Raw genomic sequence first — 16,611 nt, forward strand, 5'->3', positions numbered from 1 at the left:
CACCACAAAGTAGAGGCTTGCTCTCCTCCATGCAAAAAAAAACAAACACTGCAGGGAAATGCTGCTGGGCAAACCAGATGAATTAAAATTCGATACATTCCCAGAGCCGGATAAGCTTCATCTCAGTATGTAAAGGAACAAGCCCAAGAAGTAGCAAATGTGCTGGTCATTTTCCAAATTTCTGTAGACTTTGAAACAGTCCCTACGAATTGGACAGTGGCTAATGTAACCTAATTTTTTTAAGGGAGGCAGACAGAAAACAGTCAATTACAGACTGATTAGCTTGAGATTGGTAGTCAGAAAAATTCTAAAGCTCATTATACACGAATGTAACAACGGAACACTTGGAAATTAATGACAGAATTGGACAGTTAGCGTGGATTTATGAAGGGGAAGCTATGCTTGGCAAATCTTGAATTTTTTGAAGATGTTACTAATAGAGTGGATAAGGGGAAGCCAGTGGATCCTGTTTACTTGGACTTTCAGAGGCTTTTGATGAGGTCCCAGTAAGAGATTAGCACGTAAGATTGAAGCACATGAGACTGGAGATGGTGTACTGAAATGGATCGAGAATTGACTGACAACAGGAAACAAAAATACAAATATTGTATAGTGGCAGGCAGTGTCTATTGGAGTACCACAGGAATGGATGCTTGTACCTCAGTAATTTTTAACGTAACATTATTAAATGATTTAAATGAGGGAACCACTTGTCCTATCTTCAAATTTGCAGATGACACCAATCTGTACAGGAGAGTATGCGGTGAGGAGAATGCATAGAAGTTCAGTGTGATATGGACAAGTAAAGAAAGATGGCAAATACATGACAGATGCAGTACAATTTGGATAAATGTGAGCTTATCCACTTTGGTAACAAAACCAGCAGGCACATAATTATACGAATGACAATAGATTTGGGGGTAGCTGTACTAAGACAGAGTTGTTCTCATACACTGGTTACTGAACATAAATATGCAGGTGCAGCTGGCAGTCAAGGAAGAAATGGAATGTTGGCCTTTGAAGCAAGAAGATTCAAGTACAGGAGCAGGGATGTATTACTGTAATTATACAGAGCATTGGTAAGACCACAATTGAAGTATTGCTTACAGTTTGGTCTACTCATCTGAGGATAGATGTTCTGGCTATTGGGCGAGTACAAATAAGATTCATTGAATGGTTTCCTGGGATGGCAACACTGATGTACAGAGAGAGACTGGATTGGCTAGGACTATAATCACTGGAGTGTCAAAGAATGAGGGAGTGTTCCATAGAAACCTAACAAATTCAAACAAGATAGAAGCAGGAAGTATGTTCTCAATGATCATGGAGTCCAGAACCAAGGGTTGTAATCTAAAGGACAAGAGGTGGACCTTTTACGACAGAGCCGAGGAGAAATTTCTCCACCTCGAGAATGGTCAGACTGTGGAATTCTCTGCCACAAAGTATCGAGGCCAATACATTGAAGACAATCAAGATATGGTGTAGTTCTTAGGACTAAAGGGATCAAAGGGTATGGGAAAATAATAGGATCAGTGTACTGAGTTGGAAGTTCAGTCATGATCATATTGAAAGGTAGAGCAGATTCGAAGGGTCAAATTCCTGCTGCTACATTCAATGCTTTTATGTTTCTCCTGGATTTTAAACTGAAAGCCTCTTTCAGTATAAAAAGGAATACACTTTCAATAGTATTTTCTTATGAATGTCAGATAAAGAGAAGTATTGAAAAACATCCTCATCTTGGCAACATGCTCTTGGACACAAACTGAAACATTTCACTCTAGTCTCCAGTCAATTGAAGTTGAGCATTATGCATCAGAACAATCCAGCTATGAGTTCAGTTTTGCAAACTAATCAGTTAAAAATAAATGTTCTGGAAACAAATTTTTTGCTTACCAAAAACAGTAACCTACCAAAGCATTGACATCTTCAGTTTTATAAATCAACATTCGCACCTCATCAGGATCTCCGTTAAATATTGCCTGGACCAATGGAGGCTAGGAGAGAAAGAAAATAATTTCTGTGATCATTTTACAGAATTTTAAAAATATGTAGGCAGGTTCATATGAATTTAAAAAAACGAAGAGCTCAGAAAACAACACACATTTCAGCATTAAATTAATACAACACATTTCAAATTTCAGCCAGCTTCTCAATAGCAGCTCTTTCTTCCCCAAGTACTTCAACAGTCTGAAAGAAAACTAAGAAAGTCAACACTTTGCCAATAATTACTGCAAAATCTGTTAATGCAAAATCAAAACAGTAGAGATAAAAGGTAAACTACCAAAACAAATAATTCAACTGTAAGAATTTTTTTTTGTGATTACACAACTACTTTCTTCCTTAAAAGAACACAAGTAGTAGGAGCAGAAGTAGACTATATGACTCATTGAACCCATGCCATCATTCAACATAATCATAGCAATCTTGGGCTTCAAACCTGCCTGCCCACTTGTTCCCTGTATCAAATTCCCAGAGATAGCAAAAATCTGTCAATTCAAGCTTTAAAATTTATTGAATGATGGAGCATCCACAGTCCTGGGCTACAGAATTCCAAAGGTTCAATAAACTTTTGCGTGAAGTTATTCTAACCTCCAGAGAATATCAGACCAATTTATACACTCAAAGGACACCTTGGCCATCCCAGAGGCCACAGAGATACATAGAATATTTACAGTATGGAAAGAGGCACTTCAGTCTATCATGTCTGTGCTGGTCATCAAACATCCACCAATTCTAACCCCATTTTTCAGCATTTGGCCCTTAGCCTTGTAAGCTATAGTGTTTAAAGTTTTCGTCTAAATGGTTCTTAAATGCAGGAGGATTCCCATTTCTACTATCCTTTCAGGCAGAGTCTTCCAGATACCAATAATCCTTTGAACGTATAAACTTCTCTGCAAATTCCTTCTAAACCTCCTGCTCATCTCAAAATGGCGTTCCCTTGTTATTGACTCCCCCTACTAATGGGAAATATTTCATCCTAACAGCTCTACCTTCCCTGCCATGGGAAAAATAATTCGATCCTCTTAGATGAATCACTTCAGCTGAGGTAAAATCTGATGAATCTCTTCTGTCCCCTCACATCCTTTCGCAAGTGTGGTGACCAGAATTCCACATAGTTCACCAGTTAGAGTCAGAGATGTACAGTACGGATCAGAACATGCAGTCCAACTTGTCCATGCCAACCAGATATTGGAACCCAATCTAGTCCCACCTCCCAGCTCCCAGCCCATATCCCTCCAAACCCTTCCTAATCATATACCCATCCAGATGCCTTTTAAGATGTTGCAATTGTACTCACCTCCACCACTTCCTCTGGCAGCTCACTCCATACACGTACCACCTCCTGTGTGAAAAAGTTGCCCCTTCGGTCCCTTTTATATCTTTTCCCCTAAACCTATACCCTCTAGTTCTGGATTCCCCACCACAAGGAAAAGACTTCGCCTATTTATCCTATCCATGCCCCTATGATTTTATAAACCTCTATAAGGTCACCCCTCAGCCTCCGATGCTCCAGGGAAAACAGCCCCAGCCTGTTCAGCCTCTCCCCAATGCTCGAATCCTCCAACCCTGGCAACATCCTTGTAAACCTTTTCTGAACCCTTTCAAATTTCACAACATCTTTCTGATAGGAAGGAGACCAGAATTGCACGCAATATTCCAAACATGGCCTAACCAATGTCCTGTACAGCCGCAACATGACCTCCCAAACTCCTGTACTCAATACTCTGACCAAGAAAGGAAACCATACCAAATGCCTTCTTCACTACCTGCGGCTCCACTTTCGAGAAGATATAAACTTGCACTACAAGGTCTCTTTGTTCAGCAACATTCCCTAGGACCTTACCATCAAGTGTATAATTTCTTCTAAGATTTGCTTTCCCAAAATGCAGCACCTCACATTTATCTAAAACTCCATCTGCCACTTCTCAGCCCATTGGCCCATCTAATCAAGATCCTGTTGTAATCTGAGGTAACCTTCTTCTCTGTCCACTACACATCCAATTTTGTTATCATCTGCAAACTTACTATCTATACCTCTGATGCTCACATTCAAATCATTTATATAAATGACAAAAAGTAGAGGACACAGCACCAATCCTTGTGGTACTCCACTGGTCACAGGCTTCCAATCTGAAAAACAACCCTCCACCACCACCCTCTGTCTTCTACCTTTGAGCCAGTTCTGTATCCAAATGGCTAGTTCTCCCTGTATTCCACGAGGTCTAACATTGCTAATCAGTCTCCCATAGGGAACCTTGTCCTTACTGAAGTCTTTATAGATCACATCGACCGCTCTGCCCTCATTAATCCTCTTTGTTACCTCTTCAAAAAACTCAATCAAGTTTGTGAGACATGGTTTCCCACGCACAAAGCCATGTTGACTATCCCGAATCAGTCCTTGTCTTTCCAAATTCATGTACATCCTATCCCTCAGAATTCCCTCCAACAACTTGCCCACCACTGATGACAGGCTCACTCATCTATAGTTCCCTGGCTTGTCCTTACTACCTTTCTTAAACAGTGGCACCACGTTACCCAACCTCCAGTCTTCTGGCACCTCATCGGTGACTAACTATGATACAAATATCTCAGCAAAAAGCCCAGCAATCACTTCCCTAGCTTCCCACAGAGTTCTAGGGTACACCTGATCAGATCCTATGGAATTATCCACTTTTATGCTTTTCAAGACATCCAGCACTTCCTTTGTAATATGAACATTTTTTCAAGATGTCACCATCTATTTCCCTACATTCCACATCTTCCATGTCCTTTTCCACACTAAATACTGATGCAAAATACTGGTTTATTATCTCCTCCATCTCCTGCAGCCCCACACAAACACCTTTGCTGGTCTTTGAGGGGCCCTATTCTATCCCTTTTGTCCTTTTACATTCTCCTTAATTCAGCTTTGGCAAAGCTATCTCATGTCCCCATTTTGCCCTCCTGATTTAAGTATACTCCTACTTCCTTTCTACTCTAAGGATTCACTTGATCTATCCTGTCTATTCCTTCTTTTTCTTAACCAAAACCTCAATTTCTTTAGTCATCCAGCTTTCCCTACACCTACCAGCTTTTCCTTTCACCCTAACAGGAATATACTTGGTCTGAACTCTCATTATTTAATTTCTGAAGGCTTCCCATCTTCCAGCCATCCCTTTACCTGCGAACATCTGCACCCAATCAGCTTTTGAAAGTTCTTGTCTAATACTGTCAAAATTGGCCTTCCTCCAATTTAGAATTTCAATTTTTAGATTAGATTAGATTATTTACAGTGTGGAAACAGGCCCTTCGGCCCAACAAGTCCACACCGACCCACCGAAGCACAACCCACCCAGGCCCATTCCCCTGCATTTACCCCTTTACCTAACACTACAGGCAATTTAGCATGGCCAATTCACCTGACCCGCACATCTTTGGACTGTGGGAGGAAACCGGAGCACCCGGAGGAAACCCACGCAGACACGGGGAGAACATGCAAACTCCACACAGTCAGTCACCTGAGGCAGGAATTGAACTCAGGTCCCTGGCGCTGTGAGGCAGCAGTGCTAACCACTGAGCCACCGTGCTGCCCTAGATCTGGTCTATCCTTTTCCATTACTATTTTAAATCTAATAGAATTATGGTCGCTGGCCCCAAATTGCGCCCCCCCACCCCCCCGACACCTCAGTCACTTGCCCTGCCTTATTTTCCAAGAGTAGGTCAAGTTTTGCACCTTATCTAGTACTTGTTGACTAACCAAGTCTTATACAGCTCCATCATAACCTCCTTAACCTCGTATTCAATGCTTTGACGAATGAAGGTAAGTATCTCATTTATCTCCTTAATCACCTTAACTACCTGTGCTGTCTTCAAGGATCTTAGGACATGAACACCAAGGTGTCTCTGATCCTCTGTATTTACTGGAGTCCTTCTATTCAGTGTGTATTCCCTTAGCTTGTTAGTCCTCTTCAAATGTATCAGATTAAATTCCATTTATCACTATTCAACTCATCTTATCAGCCCATCTACATTTTCCTGTTTTTAAAAAAAGCAAAATACAGTGGATGTTGGAAATCTGAAACAAACATGGAGAATGCTGGAAAAAAATCTGTGAAGAGAGAAAAAGCAGTTAAAGTCCTGTATGACTAAAGAAGAGTCATAACGATCTTGAAACGTCAATGCTATTTCTCAATCCTCAGATGCTGCCAGACCTGTGGAGTTTTTCCAGCATTCTCTATGTTTATATTGTCCCATAGTCTAAGGCATTCTGCAAACTCTGACCATATCTCTTATATTCATGTCGTGATCATTAATGTTCACAACATGCAGCAAGAGAAACAGCATCAAACCCAGTGGAACACTACTGGACAAAAGGGGTTCCAGTCAAAAACAGCCACTGACCATTACCCTCTGTTTCTGCCACTCAAATCTGGATGCAATTTACCAAACTGCCCTGGATTCTGTGGGTTCAGAGTTTCTTAACCAGTTTGCCATGTGAGACCTTGTCAAAAGCACAACTATATTAACTGTATTACCCTCATCTACATACCCTGTCACCTCTTTGAAAAATTCAATTAAATTTGATCGATCTAATCTTCCCCTTACAAAGCCCATTGACTATCCTCAGCTCTCCAATTCTGCTCCTCGGAATTTTGTTTTTAAACAACAGTTTCCTAATCACACATGTTAGACGTACTGGCCTGCAATTTTCTGGTTTATCTCAACTTTCATGAATTATGCTACCAAGTCTGCTGTCCTCCAGGGTTCTGGCTTCCTTTTTGTGGTCAGTGAAGTTTGAAAATTAATGTCGCAGCTCTTTCAATCTCTTCCCTTGTGTCCTGTAGCAGCCTGGGATAAATCTTATCTGGGCGAACAGAGACACAGGACCAATAGGGGCAGCACAGTGATCATCACTGCTGTCTCAGTGATCATCACTCTAGCCTTGTGCAACTGGCTGTGGAGAGTCCAAAATTTAAACTCAATCCTCTAATTCTTGCTCCCATCATCATTGCCTCTGAAAGGACAACTTTTCTCCAAAGAGGGTGGTACATATATGGAATGAGCTACACCTTTTAAAAGACATTTAGACAGGTATGTGGATAGGAAGGTTTACACGGATATGAGTCAAACAGGCAAATGAAACTAGTTTAGTTTAGAAAATTGGGTCAGTATAGAGGAGTTGGATCAAAGGTTTCTCTCTGAATGATGCTATGACACATCTAAACAAGAAACAACCTACAATTAACTTTTAGTCCTGGCCTCACAAGCAATTAAAAAAGTGTATTTTTTTTAATTAAACAGGAGCTGCTGCTCACAGTCCAAAGGGCATCTTCAGCTCTCAGCTTAGTTCACAAGTCCAAACCAAAAATGCTAAAACAGAAAAAGTGACATGTAAAATTAGTGAGTGTTCCAACATTATCCAGTCCTGTATGTTCTTTGACATCCAAGGTTCTCTTATTGATCCCACTCTTCACCTTGACAAGTAGAAGTTCAACCAGCATTATTTCCCTTTAGAATTTCTCCATCTACTCTAATGAGGATTTATTTACAATTAGCTCTTTCCAGTAAACTTTGGCCAGATCCTGTCTTACGTTATTAAAGATCAGCCTACCTCCAATTCTTTAAGGTCCATCCTTGTCCTTATCCATAATTACTTTAAATCTTACTGAATAACAGTCACTAACAAAATGTAGCCCGCACTGCCACATTTACCATCTGTTCAGCCTCATCTCTTTAAATTTAAAGACCAGCTTCACCCCGTCTCTTGTAGGACTTTCTCCTATACACATTATGAATGTTTTCTCAATCCCTTTTCCCGCCTCTAGACTTTCACACTCGGTCTATTCCAGTTTAGTATTATGGAAGGTGAAACTCCCACACTATTACCCTATTATTTTTACACTTCTGAGATTTGCATACTGTTTTACTATCTCACCCCAACTGTTTGGGGGGTCTCCCAAAATAATTGATCCTATTTTATTCTTAAATTCAACACATGGCTTCATTTGAGGAACGAAAGATACATTTGCTCTTTACTGCTTGACTCCTTGATCAATACTGCAATGCCATTTCACCGAAAGATTTTAAACCCAGAATATTGAGCCTCTAGTCCTGACACTCCCTCAACTATGTCTCCATGATAGAAATTATATGACATCCCCATGCATTAAATCAATATCGTCAACTCGTCTGCCTAACCTGCAAGACTCCTTATGTAAAAATGAATGTTATCCAGCTTTGCCATGTTCCCTTGTGCATTGACTTGACTATGTTCCCACTGCCTTCTCAACATTATTGGTGGTTCTTCTATACATGTCTGTACATCATCAGTTGCTATACTTCTATTCTGTCGTTCATTCCCTGCCAAATTAGTTTAAAATCCGACCAACCACATTAGCAAACCTCCCCACGGGGATGTTAGCCCTGTTCCAATTCAGTTGCAACCTATTGGGCTTGCACAGGTCCTACCTTCCCCAGAAATGAGCCCAGTAATTCAGAAATATGAAGCCCTCCTTTTTGCTCCAGCTCTACTGCCGCATGCATCAGTTCTATCCAGCTATTCCCATACCAACTTGCACATGACACTGAGAATAACTTAAATATTACAATCTTTGAAATCCTGCTTTTCGATCTGCTACTTAACCCACTATATTCTTATTGCGGGACTTCATCCTTCTTTCTACCTGTTTTCGGCCCCTTTGTGAATCATGATTTCGACTTTGTCTTTCCCTTTAGAATTTAGGCAGCCAAATTTACTAAATCCTCATTGCACAACTCCAATGCAAATACAGAAAATCTTTTTATTAATCAGCACTTAAAAGACCACGAGCGCGCCGATTGATGACACATTCCGGATAATACAAAAAGGTACACATAACTGCAGTAAACCAAGTGAAGCTTTGAGACATCAAAATCCCTCAAATCATTTACGTAAAAACATCAATGCCATCTAAAATCACACAGAAGTAACAGAAGTGTAACATGGGGGTATATACATCACCATTATACTTTACTTATAGCATAACTACTTGGGCATCACGGTAGATCACAGTATTTGAGGTAGCTAATTTTCACCAGTTTACCAAGAATGCTGACTGATATGGGACCAGTTTAAATTGTACATCTTTTAAATGGGGAGACCAAAATTGCACATAGAATTATACAGTCAGAGTCATACTGCACAGAAACAGATCTTTTGGTCCAACTCATTCTAGGCTGAACAAGTTTCCCAAACTAAAATAGTCCCATTTGTCTGTGTTTGGCCAATACCATGCTGTTATCAAAATACTGTACAATTGTAGCTAGACTTTCTAAGTCACTGTACTCTATTCACTGCAATTAAAGGCCAAATGCCTTCCTAATTTCTTCTTACCCATCTGCCAACTTGCCCCATTGCTTGGTATGATCACACAAGTTTCTGGTCAATACTTCAAACTTGGAATTTGAAAAAAATTCTGCTTCTCTATTCTTAATACTTAAGCGAATAATTTCACACTTTCCTATATTTTGTCATCTTGTGGCCCACTCACTTAAACTGTTGCGATTTATCTATGTGCAGCCTGTGCCCCAATGAACTACATTCTCAGTTAGCCAAGTAACAGGTTTAAAATAACAAGTCATTATCAATCCTCATAGTTACAGCAAGACAAAATTCAAAATATAATAAGTTGATATTGTATGAGCACAGTGGTTGAATCATTTTTCCCATACATTAACTGAACATCTTTTTGGTAATAGTGAACTTTATATATTTTAGGGGTTTACCATATTAATTTGAACACAAGCTTTTCATGTTACTCATAAACAATCAGGAAAACAGTAAATTAATGTAGACTTTTGGTGCCTTCAATTTAGAAGGGAACTTTATGGATTATAAAAGCAAATATCAGCAAAACAAACTTTCAGAATCCCTAAAAATTATGTCACATCTGAAATCATTAGGATATTTTGAATGTCATCCCTCCATCCTGATTTGTTTTCAAAATAAAAAATAGAAGCTGTAAAACAATGAATATTCAACCCAGCATTGTCCAGTTAATCACAATGTTAAAAATCAAACATGGAGGAAAGAGAATACCAAAAGAAGAAGAAGAATGGACAACAACAAACATAATTAACTCAATCAACTATTCCAAAATCACTGCTTATGTAAAGATATTTCATTTCCCATAATAAATGGATTGCTATCACTTCACAATCAGTAAAATGTTATTTTTCTTTTAAAGAGAACGGTCATATAAAATATTTGATCTTCAGTTTCAAAGCCTAAAAAACAACTGAGGCATCAAAATAATAAAAGTAATGCAGAACTAGTGAAATTAACAGGGTTGGATGAAATTCAAAAAATAGCATGGTAAGAACGAACCCACTGGAATACAATTAGTATTTGGGAAAATTGGCATCTTCTCTCGGTGAACTATTGTATTGTTTTCATAGAAATAATCTGGTACTATTCAAGGCCTTCCACAACAACTTACAATAGGACAGATTTTTCAGGACAGTCATTATGTGGGCATAGTTTGTAGTTGTGAATGGGGACCCACTAAAATTCTCACTGTAACTATTTCTGAAGGAATTGCCCATGAAATTGAATGTTCCCCTGGCCAATTCCTAAAATCTAGAACCCTATGGAAGTCTCCATTAAGAGCAGACACTTTGGAAGGCCCCAACTAAATTAATTTAAATAGTTACTTAGGAAAAAGGTCAGATCATTAAATACATAGTCTAACTCCTGAGTAACTAAAAAAAACTGACCTCACACATATCTCAGTCACAACCCACAGATCTTTTACACTCCCTCGAGTCACGACCTCACCCAATTTGCAAAGCAAACCCCCATAACCACCACACTGGAGGAGATTACTAAAACCCCTCTCTCAAACCCCTCCCTCATAATGAACCTGATCCCCAACCTCTTCAATGGTTGCCAGACCCACAGAACTCCAAAAATCCAATGCCACTGCAACTACACTGACATTCAGTCCTCTCCCCCCACCCAGCTCAACCAATCACCCATTGCTCTCTGCCCAGGCTGGCCTCGACCTGAATGCCTACAACCCACCAGTGCTGATGCAAATGTCTCCAACCATCCCCAGACTCAAAATCTCTCTCCTCCAAATCATTCTGACTTACACAAATACTTACCTGCTCTCTTGTACTTACCTAGTTGTCATTCTACCTCTTCCCCAGTTGACATTCTATCTAATTCACAACATACTTACCCTTACCTCTCCATATCAGGCCTTCTAACTCCTCTTTAGCCAGCACTCACCACCCCCAAACAAATTTGGCAACTCAATCCTCCTAGCATCCAATCACTTACTTGTGTACTTATTTTTTGACAACAGCTGTCAAAGTGGCTGTCAGGACCTATAAATTTCAGAACACAGCAGCTGATGCCTGTGAAAGGGGGCGTAGCCCGCCATCCTCTGACAGTTCCATACTGTGAAAGAACTATCAGAATGGATGTATGCCTTAGCATTTCTGAGGGAGCCCAGAGCAGAACCTCCCCTGAGAAATGCAAAGCTCCCTTGTTAAAAAGAGGAGGTTGGATTAGTAACCTTTTTCCCACTCACTGGAAAATCTGATCCAATGCATTTAACATAGGAAGTGCCTCGGGATGCATTTCTAACATCATCAAACAAAACTTGACACCAAGCCACAGAGATATTTGGAGCAGATGGTGTTACAATCCTGCTAACTGTAATCCTGTGCAAGTCAAATACCAGAATATAGTTGAGCCTAATAAATCATTTAACATGGTGGTCATTCACTGAAGTATAATTCTATGAGGTTGCTGTTTCTTTAACAAAACAGATGTTTATTACACAAAACAAAAAAACACAAATGAAGATATCTAGTTATACAATGCAGTTGTAAAACAATATTTTAAACACCCAAAAGAGGGACATACAAATCAGCCCAAAACAAAAGCAGACCTGAACAGTTTAGATTTCAGCAAAAGGACGACAAAGAATTTTGATCAAGAAAGTACGAGTGTAAGCTTATAGAGAACAAACTGATTGTCAGAGCGTGGATACATATCTGAAGAGATAAGTTTGTGAAGTCACATATAGGTCCCTTACAATCAGAAATGGGGGAACTATAATAGGGAATAAAGGGACGGAAAACCAATTACGTACATATTTTCACAAAGGAGCACAGAAATAACATCCCTAAAATGTTGGGGAACTCAGTTCTCATGAGAGGGAGAAACTGAAGGAAATCAGTACTTATATGGAAAGAATGTTTGGGAAATTCATGACACCGAAGGCCGATAAATCCTCAAGACCTGGTGATTTACATCCCAGAATATTTCAGGAAGTAGTCCTAGAAACAGACAACAGAAAAAAAAGCAGGTGGAAAGGCAGGTTGAAAAAGGGATACGAACAGTTTATAGTGAAAATATTGATAGGTTAAATAAACGTGTAAAAAACTTTGACAAATGAAGTATAATGTAGGAAAATGTGAAGTTGCTCATTTTGGAAGGGAGCACAGAAGGAAGAAGTATTGTTTAAATGGAGAAACATTGTAGAAAGCTGCAATATAAAAAAGGGACTTGGGGGCATTTGTACGTAAAACACAAAAAGCTGGTACACAGATGCAGCAAATAATCAAGGAGGTTAATGGAACGCTAGTCCTTATTTCAAGGGACTTAGAGTATAATAGCAGAGAAGTCATGTTGCAACTGTCCAAGGTGTTGGTGAGTCTACCTCTGGAGCACCATGGGCGGTTTTGGTCCCCTTATTTCAGGAAAGATGTCATTTGGAGGCAATTCAGAAAAAGACTAAATAGGTAGCAACTCTACTCACTGGGAGTTTAGAAGAATGAGAAGTGATCTTATTGAAGCATACAGATTCTTAATGGCTTGACAGGGTAAATGCTGAGTGAACATTTCCCCTTGTGGGATAGTCTACGACCAGAGGGCACAGTCTCAGAATAAAGGGGTGCCAATATAAAACTGAGATGAGGAGTTTCTTCTCTCAGAAGGTTGTCTCTCTCTGGAACTTCTTGACACAGAGAGCTGTGGGGGCACAGTTCTTGTGGGAAGACAAGGAGGATAGATTCTTGATCAGTAGGGGAATCAAGAGTTACAGGAAAGGGGCAGGAAAGTGGACATGAGGAATGTTATATCAATCATGATCTTATTGAACGGTGGAGCAAGCTCAAGGACTGAACAGCAGACTCCTGCTCCTATTTATTATGATCTTAAATAGTGCATGCATTGGTGGTCTTCTCTCAATGTTCAGTTGACTCTGGGACAGTTCCTGTGGATTAGACAGTAGTTAATGTAAACACATTATTTTAAGCAAGGAGGTAGAGAGAAAAAAAGGAATTATAGATTAGTTAACATGACGCTGATAGTGGGGATAATGTTAGAGTCCGTTATAAAAGAGTTAATAGCAAAGCACATGGGAAACAGTGACAGGATTGAATCGAGTCGAGTCAGCATGGGTTTACGAAAGGGAAATTATGCTTGACAACTCTTCTGTAATATTTAAAATTTGATCAAGATAGAACATGGTATTTTGAGAGTAATTAAAAGCTAGAAGATGAGCTATTTTAACTTGCAGAATTTAGGACCAGGCAATTCAGTCTCAAAATTAAAATCTGACCTTTCAGCAGTGAAACATGTCTGCACAAGAAGGATGGGAGAAGTTTGGAATATTCATGCTTAAATAGCAAATAATGCAGGAAAAATTCGTTAAATTTTAAATCAGATTTTCATTAACTAAATAGAAAGGATGTGCAGTATGTAATATAAAGTTAGGCTGGAGACCATCCATAACACAGCAGTGGACAGCAATTTCAGCTTGAGTGGCTCGCCTACTCATCATATTTTTGCACCCTGTAATTAGAGATTTTACATTCTCGTCCAGTTTGTTTTTTTTTAAAGTAGCATTTCAGGGTTTACTGTTACACTTCTCTGAAGCCTGGTAAAAGAATCAAACCCTGTTAATCCTAGAGTCAAAAACATCAAAGATGTTTAAACTTATGCAAAAACACCCTAAATCACCTGACTTACCAGACTTTCAGATCCAGGTTCATAAAGCACAGACGAGGTTCGTGCCCTGAACAAGGGTTACTATTTATCAGAAACAAAAACAAAAACTCCAGCTACAGGTAAACAGTAATGAACTATCAGCATATAACTTAATTAAAATTCTTATCCTCTTACAAACCTACCCCTTTTACACAGAGACAGGAAAGCGGCTTTCACCAGTTTGCAAGACACACAACCCTTAATATTTATAAAAAGGTTTCTAACTTACTAATTAAAAATCAAAAGCTTCCAGCAACTGCTCAAGGCAAAATAAACTGGAGACACTGAAAACAAGCTATGACCCTTCAGCCATCTAACAAATGCTGAGAAGCAGATGCCAAAAATCAGAAGGACCTCAATTTGTCTGGCCATTTAACAGGAATCTCTCAGCTGCCTGATAACAGAATTATCAAATATCCACAATGCCCAGTCATATTGTTACAAAGCAATAATTCTTATTAACTTCAAAAATTACAAGGACAATACTCATTCATAGGGGATCTTGTGGCACAGTGATAGCATCCTGACCTCTGAGCCAGGAGATTGGAGCTCAAGTCCCACCTGTTCCAGAAGTGCGTAACATCATCTCACAACTGGTTGATTGAAAAAAATTATTTTCCAATCTTTTCTCATTTATCTCCCAGGTGAAATGAATGTGTGCATGTGTAATCCCAGGTGACTGTCACAGACATCACTGCTGACTTATGAGAGGAGGTCAACCTCTTTTAGGATGCACCATCATAGGGCTCACACTAAAGATAATACATTGTGTCAGTTACTGACATTTCAGTGGGACCAGCAAGGCAAATCAGTTGCATTATTATAGGTAACATATCCTTTAATTGTGTCCAAAAACCAAAAGGACCCATAGACCTTCAGTTTTTAGAAAAGCAGACCCAAACAGATGCTCATACACAGTGAGTTCAGGTCCTTCAGAAACATTTGACCCAAACAAAGCTAAAAGCAAACCGACCCTAACAAACATGAATGAAGAATGATCTTAAATGGTAAGTGCAGCAACAAATAGAGATTAAGAATAAATAGTAGTGCAGAGAACTTCTAAAAATTAAAAACATTCAATTTGTGATCATTTGTCCGCATCCCCAATAGACTAGGGTACAATGGGCTCAAATTAAAATTAGTATTTTGTTTTTGACTGTGGTAGGATTAGATGTTGGGCAGCAAAGTAAATGTATCCGAAAACCAAAAATGTCTTCTTCCGAAAAACAGTTGGCATTCAGCGAAAGGACTCCTGCCTTCTCATGTCAAAGGCACCAAATAGATGCAGAGAAGAGCAGCTGAAGGCATGAACAACAGTAGAGGTTGCGTCAGAAAACACAAAACACTCGAAGCACTACTCAGCTGGAGGAGAATGCATCGTACAAGCTGTAGGCAAATATAGAAAATTTGCAGCAAAGATTGTTTGAAATTTCTATTGCAAAAATATACTTAATTCATAAAATCATCCATTGTATGTCAAAGCCAGTCTAGGCAGGGAGCAAAGTACATACAAAGGATCAAAATGAGTTCTATACAGTCTTTGAAAAATGTCACAATTCCAGTGTTTTGTTTTATTTCCCTCACTTTCCCTGCAGTTGAAAAAAAAAGGCAATTGCTACTCATGTAGGAAACTAATTACATTAATTTTTTTATAGATATTTTTATTAGAAATTTAACATTTTAACAAATTTACAAAAATAAACAAAACTCTCAAATACAAACATTTATATATAAATAAATCTTAAATATACAATAATCAAAATTTAACAAAAGAAAAATACCGAGAGAGAAAAAACAAAACTCAATTAACTACTAATCTAACCTACAATTAGCCAGAGTGTATAATTGAGTCACTTACATTTTTCAAATAAGAGAAAGTGAGAGAGAAAAAAAGTGAGGGAGAAAAAAAAACCCCGACGGTTAACGTAGAAGTTGCATAGTGAAATACTTGCTCGGAATGTGTTATCATATATAACAAAACCCGTATTAGTGCGGGATTCCTCTCCCAAGGGGCTCCGGACCAGCCATGTTTGTAATCTCAATTAAATAAAAGCCCTTGTTAGGATAGCCAAAATATCTGTATAAAAGGGCTGCCGTATTTTATAAAATAATTCGGTCTTTCGGTGCACCATATTTATAAGGAAGTCAAGGGGAGTACATTCCATAATTAATCTATGCCAATTTGAAAATCCAGGGGGGCCTTCAGCCACCCAGTTTACCAAAATATTTTTCCTTGTATGGAAAGAGAGAACAGAAAATAGTCTCTTCCTATTTGACATTCCAGGTGCACCACTTAACCGACTGATCAACCATAATCATCCGGGTAAATCCGAGACCCCTAAAACATCCCGAGCGTAGAGCATATAGAATTCACAAAAATAAAGGTTCTCTAATACACTCACAACAGTATAATAAAAAGAAAACTATTTCTAAATCATAAAAAAAATATTTAAATGGAGATTATCCCCCTTGTTCCCAGGGGGTATCACTTCTTTTCCAACGGTCCATCGTATCCTCTCCCAACCAGTGCCCCACCCTTGATCCAGGCGCTCCTTAATAGGATGAGGAGAATTCAGATATAATACAGA

The 16,611-nt window shown here is 39.1% G+C and overlaps 1 protein-coding gene across 11 annotated transcripts in view; it reads right to left on the minus strand.

The window, feature by feature from the left end:
• Positions 1 to 16,611, minus strand: part of LOC132817169 (serine/threonine-protein phosphatase 6 regulatory ankyrin repeat subunit B-like) — a 224,617-nt gene that overhangs the window by 156,433 nt on the left and 51,573 nt on the right. For all 11 annotated transcript variants that reach the window (XM_060827396.1, XM_060827397.1, XM_060827393.1 and 8 more), the window contains exon 2: positions 1,911 to 1,994. In XM_060827396.1, coding sequence (XP_060683379.1) covers positions 1,911 to 1,946 — 36 coding nt within the window. In that variant the 5' untranslated portion in view covers positions 1,947 to 1,994. The remainder of the gene's footprint in view (positions 1 to 1,910; positions 1,995 to 16,611) is intronic.

The sequence above is a fragment of the Hemiscyllium ocellatum genome, chromosome 7 (genome assembly GCF_020745735.1).
Source record: "Hemiscyllium ocellatum isolate sHemOce1 chromosome 7, sHemOce1.pat.X.cur, whole genome shotgun sequence".
Lineage (NCBI taxonomy): Eukaryota > Metazoa > Chordata > Chondrichthyes > Orectolobiformes > Hemiscylliidae > Hemiscyllium > Hemiscyllium ocellatum.